Raw genomic sequence first — 6,137 nt, forward strand, 5'->3', positions numbered from 1 at the left:
TTCAGAGCGGGGAAACACCAGGGACACAGGGATGGGTGGGATCCAGCCAGGGGTGCTGAGGGAGCTGGCAGAGGTTCTCCCCAAGGCCCTTCCCATCACTGACCGGCAGCCCCAGCTAGCCGAGGAGGTCAGACAATCATAGAATCATAGAACGTTCAGGATTGGAAGGGACCTCTAGAAATCATCAAGTCCAACCCCCCTGTCAGAGCAGGATCCCCCAGGGCAGCCACACAGGAACACGTCCAGGCGGGTTTGAAAGTCTCCAGAGCAGGAGACTCCACACCCTCTCCGGACAGCCTGGGCCAGGGCTCTGGCACCCTCACAGGAAAGAAGTTTCTCCTCAGATTGAGGAAATAGATAGACAATATTTAAATATTGTCTGTCTTGGGTTTAATCGATCAAGCATTCAGCTATTAGTGTTGGAATTTATTGTTCTCTTGAATTGTCTAGACTATTGTAAACAGCTGAGTACGATCCACTTTTAGCACAAAGGCATTCAAAGACATACAAACAAGAATACAAGAGAATCTGTAGCATGACCTCTCACCCTGTGTGATATGTGAAACACTACCACCCTCTCCTGGATGGACCAAAACAGACTTGCTCATATTAGCCACTCTTCTTGCTGAATTTCTGAATGTACTGCCTACATTCCGGGCAGAGGCTATATTTGTTTAGTGAAAACTCTATCCCTGTTTCCAGTGTACATGCAATTAGTGTATGTGAGGATTGCACACACCAGTACAGTTTGATAATATGACATTGTATCCTCTGGAAGACCTGTACTAATAATGCTCTTTACCTGTTCCTACTGAATTGGGGGAGTACATGTGACTTTTATGCCAGTAAGGTGTTAGATAATTAAGAGTTCTTAATTCTAAAAAGGTCACAGAGGCATATTTTGCCCCCTTTCTGTTTTTTTTAATGACTTAATAAACTGTAGGGTGGCTCTCTCTCTGTCACCATTTAATTTCTAACTTAGGAATTATATCATTGGTGTCTCTTCTAGGTTTACACCTTTGAAATGGAAATCATAGAAGCAAACATGACTTTTGCAGGAGGGTACAGGTGTGAGGTGTCTACCAAGGACAAGTTTGATAGTTCTAACTTCAACCTGACAGTCAATGGTAAGATTAATTCCTGAGACCTTATTTCTTCCTTTTATTATTTTTTTTACCTTTCTGTACACCCACCAACAATTCTTTCTGGTACGTACTAGACAAGTACAGACCTGAAGAGCTACAGGTACACTTACAGACGCCCAGAGATGAGGAATGTAATGGGTTGGCAGAGATTTAAAGCGTTAAAAGTAACGCTTGGATGTCACTCAACTCAGAGCTGTGATGCTCTTAAAGAAAGCACACAGAAAGATGCAAATCAGCACAGTACTTCTCTGGCTTTACACTGATTTCAGCCCCATTCTTTATATTCTTTATATTCAATACCACTGTAATACAAGAGAAATCCATTCTTGCTTTGGCAAAAGTTCAGCACTGAAAATGTGTACCTGAAGAAAAGGGGGAACATGGAATGTTTAGACATGTGACAGTACTATCAATTCCTTTCATCCCGATAAACTCAAGTTATGCAGAAGCACCTTGTGCTATAAAATTGCTTTAAGTTTAGATTACTCGTTTTACATAGTACATGCTGCCACCCTCAGAACTACTATACTGAAAAGCTTATCAGCAACTGAAAAGTAAGTACTTTTTAACATCAGTTTCAGTGTAATGTGTTTCACTAGTTGGCTGTAGGACTTAGGAAGACAGGAGCAGCTGTGACTGAGAAAAAGCTTTTCTCCCAGTAGTAGCAGTACACCTGTTCATACTTACAGAAGCTTAGATCAGAGTGATTAAGTTCTTTCCACACAACATCCTCAATGGAGTTTTTGTACATCTCTACATATTTCCAGGAATTTACCTTTGCTGTCAGAGAATGGCTCTCTCATTAGGGTTTAAATACCCTGTGAAATGAATATTGTAAATAAAATTGACCAGCAGAACTGAAAAAAAGGGACGACGGTTTGTCATGCCACAGATTATTACGAAGCATGAGACAGAATTCAGTTATACACAAAACACTGGCTGTTGAATGCTAATTAGTGAAGGCTACACAATTAAAGATTATGCTTTGATCTTTCAATATGTAATTGATCAAAATTTACAATGTAAGAATGTGTGAGAAAAAAACGTCTGCAAAGAAAAAGCTTTAGAAAAAGCACTGTATTTTTGCATTATTCTGACTTGCTCTCCTATTCTTACTCGTCTTTTTTTGTTGCATCAGAAGCACCAATAACTGGAGACTTGGATATTCGCACTGCCTTCCGACGCATGTGAGTATGTATAGTAGGAACTTAGGTAGATCAAATTATACTTCTGTGTGGAATTCATCACTTTTCTAGACAAAACTAACTAAAAGCAAAGCTGTTGTACCAACAAGTACAAAGTTAGAGTTGTATACTAAGAAAATATTTCTATTAAGAAAATATTTCTACTATTAAAATACTATACAACTCCTAGAAATCTTCTAAGGACATTCAGACTTTGTGCTAGCATAACAATGATGCTTGTCTTCAGTTATGCAATTGATAATGTGTAAAATTACACCAAGAACTTCCCTTTTCTCCCAGGCCAGACATAGACCAACAGAGAAGGAAAAGATTCTGTGTAGTGCCTAGGCTTGATTTGACCAGACTTGAGGAACTATATGTACCTTAATACAAACATTTGCTGAACAAAGTCATGTACTTTGATCTTAATTCTGTGAGCAGCGTATCACCTTTAATATAAGCATTTTGATTTTATTTCTTTTCATGTTCTGTAATTATATTAATTTAATGAAGACAATGATACTCTGTCTGTGTAAAATCTCATATATATATATATGTATAGGTATTAGAGACTGCAAGGTATTGCACTGCTGTTGAAAGGCTATTCTCTACAACTGTAGTAGTCCGATTTGATACATGACTTAATGGAATAATATTCTCTTCTATTAGTAAACTCTGCAAAATTTGTTGGTTTTCTGTATTAATACATGAATAACGTGTTTCACTGTTGAGTATTTCTTCTCCTTTTGTGCAATTCAAATTCTGTTTTAGTTTTTATGTATTTTTCCAAAGTTACTAGACTAAGAATATTCTAACAGACATCTGTTTCTCTAAGGTAGGACACAAATTGTCTGTGGCAAGTCCTTAAGCTTTCCCCCATAAGACCTACCCTATTCTTAGATGAGAATTTTTCTTTAACATTCTATCACAAAGAACTAAAAAAGGCTTGCAGGACTTATCTAGAGTCAAATCCATCTGTAGGTAGCTGACCAGCCTTGCTGTGATGCCTGTTAAATAGAGGATGCTCAGTGCATAGCTGCATTGTGTTATTTTACTGCAGTGAAATTAGGCTTCAAGAGTTTCTCCTCTTGCTAGCACAACTAAAAGAATTTAAAATCAGTTCAGAGTTAGTCCAGCGTGAGCCACCTCGGGCTGTTGAGATTTTCAGTTTCTTCTATAAGAATGGAGCCAAACTTTGAACTGAACTGTTTAAATCTGAAGCTTTGTCTTTGATACTCTCCCTCAGGAGCATGGCAGGAGGGGGGAGACGGATGACTTCAGCCTTTCTCAGGTAGCCACTGTCAGTGTCAGCAGACAAATTCAAGTCTAACAATGAACTGCCTCTCTCTGCTTAGGAAAAGAAATAAAAGAAGCAAGAAAAGAAACCCCACTCCACGGAACTAGCTGCAACTTAATTTCCAATTAAATAATTGTTCATAGTATATAGTGTATATATGAGACAAATAGATACAAGCAAGTAGTAATGAAAAAGTAGTTTGAGAGTTCAGTGAGAGGCAGATTCATCTCCAGAAAAAGCACGTGTTTGGCAAGTGGCACCTTCTCACCACTGTTAAAAGAAAAATAACTTCAAATCACATGCATGTCTCTTCCCTCTGTTTCACACGTTCTCCTCTCCACTGAGCATATCCTGACTAAAATTGCCACTGTTCACAAAAATGTACCAACACACATGTACATGAGAATCTGTTCTTTCCTGGCACACTGAAAACAGGAACCTAGAGATTAGGCCTAACACTATACATGCTAAAGCAGTTACTAGGGTCTTATTCAGAAAAGCTAAATACTGATTGCTGGGCTTTCATAGAATCATAGAATGGCCTAAGTTGTAAGGCATCAGGGATGCCTCTCAACGAGATCAGGCTACTCAAGGCTCCGTCCAACTTGGCCTTGAACACCTCCAGGGAGGGGGCAGCCACAACATCTCTGGGCAATTTATTCCAAAGACTTGCCACCCTTGTACTGAAGAATTTCTTCCTAAGGTCCAATCTAAATCTATTCTCCTTCAACTTAAACCCATTTCCCCTTGTCCTATCAGTGGACACTCTTGTAAAAAGTCCCTCCCCAGCCTTCCTGTAGGTTCCCTTCAGGTATTGGAAGGCAGCTATTAGGTCCCCCCGAAGTCTTCTCTTTTCCAGACTGAACAGTCTCAGCTCCCTCAGCCTGTCCTCGTAGCAGAGCTGATCCAGCCCCTGGATCATCCTTGTGGCCTCCTCTGAACACGCTCCAACAGATCCACGTCCCTCTTATGGTGGGGGCACCAAAACTGGACACTACTTTCAACCCACTCTGTGCCCAGTTTGTATTTGTGCCTGGAATTAGCCTGACCCAGGTGAAGGACCTTGTAGGTGAGGGATTTTCCTGCCTCTCCTGGCAGGCACCTGCTTTCACTCCCCCTCATCCTTTAGGTCCCCTCCTTTGGCCTGATGGTGGAGGGGAGGGGATTTTCTGCTTCCTGTGGAGCTTGCTGCTTACCATTCAGGAAGTGGCTCCACTAATCTGTCTCTCTCACACACACACTCCCTGATACTCCTCAACCTCTCTACTTCATCTTTCAGCTCAGCCACCGGGCTGAGCAGATTGTTCACCTGGTCACATCTGACACAGGTGTCGTCTCCACTACCCTCACAGTCCACTCACAGTCCAATCATCTATCCCACATTTCTTGAATTTTCCTATGAGGATGTTATTGGGGACAGTACTGAAAGCCTTACTGAAGTCAAGGTGTATGACATCCACTGCTCTCCTGGATAAAGAACATAATTAAGTCATCTTCTGAGTCATTCTAAACCCATCTACTACTCCCTACAAAAATATGTAATGTACACAATGATGTAGTCTCACAAGCTATTGCCATTTCGTTCTGAAACTAATTGTGATTTTCTGTTACTATCTAGTACTGAGGGACATGAAGAAGGTGGAGAGTTTAATTTTAGCACCCTGCTGAAAAAGAGGTGAGTAAAAATCCATAGGCTTAAAGTCACCAGCTTCTGTGGAGCAACTCTGAAAACACTAAAACTACAATAAGTGAAAGTTTCACAAATACAAAATCCTTGTGGTTTTCCTAAAGCAGCTGTAACTGGAAAAAGACTGATGGGTAATTATGGCCCCAAATACTCAGCATTTACTGCATTTCTGCTAGGTTTATATGGGAGGAAGAAAAAAAAAAAGAAAAAGATTGTTCTTCCCTAAAATAGAAAAGGCTGGGACTAGGGTAATTACATGTTTCCACAACTACTTTTCATTAAAAAAATCCCAAAACACAGCAATTTATAGTCTGTAATTTACCTGTCTGGAATGCTGCCTTATATTAAGAATTTTCTGCCTTAAGTTTTCACAATACTCTAAATGTTAGTATTATCTTATTCAACTGTATATTCTATATCATATAGCTGTTTACCATATAAATAAAAATGTATTCTATGTAGTATAAACACTATATAAATATATTTTACTGTTAGAATCACAGAATGATTTGGGTTGGAAGGGACCTCAAAGATCAACTAGTTCCAACTCCCCTTGCCATGGCAAGGACATCTCCCACTAGATCAGGCTGCAAGATTGTCCATGCCATGGCACGCTTTTCCGATTCTAGTTCTTATTTCTTGCTTTTACTTTCACTTTTCTTGGTGGAATTTCCTCTCCCATTCTCATCCTTCCTTGCCATATGCATTTGCATAACTTGTCTACCTGTGCTTTTCTCTTTTTAACACAATCTCAATCTGGATTTTTTGGATTCCACTGCTGCCAACAGAGAGTAAGATTTCTATTTCATTTTATTATAAATGCA

The 6,137-nt window shown here is 39.8% G+C and overlaps 1 protein-coding gene across 1 annotated transcript in view; it reads left to right on the forward strand.

The window, feature by feature from the left end:
• The window catches only part of LOC104276342 (myosin-binding protein C, cardiac-type-like), a gene marked incomplete at both ends in the record, with an annotated part of 7,121 nt that extends 1,820 nt beyond the window's left edge, over window positions 1-5,301 (forward strand). The window contains 4 exons of the mRNA XM_009872621.1: window positions 1,010-1,127; window positions 2,284-2,332; window positions 3,576-3,620; window positions 5,245-5,301. Coding sequence (XP_009870923.1) covers window positions 1,010-1,127; window positions 2,284-2,332; window positions 3,576-3,620; window positions 5,245-5,301 — 269 coding nt within the window. The remainder of the gene's footprint in view (window positions 1-1,009; window positions 1,128-2,283; window positions 2,333-3,575; window positions 3,621-5,244) is intronic.
• Between the last annotated feature and the right edge of the window lie 836 nt (window positions 5,302-6,137).

Source organism: Apaloderma vittatum, unplaced genomic scaffold (assembly GCF_000703405.1).
Source record: "Apaloderma vittatum isolate BGI_N311 unplaced genomic scaffold, ASM70340v1 scaffold12697, whole genome shotgun sequence".
In the NCBI taxonomy this organism is placed as follows: Eukaryota; Metazoa; Chordata; class Aves; order Trogoniformes; family Trogonidae; genus Apaloderma; species Apaloderma vittatum.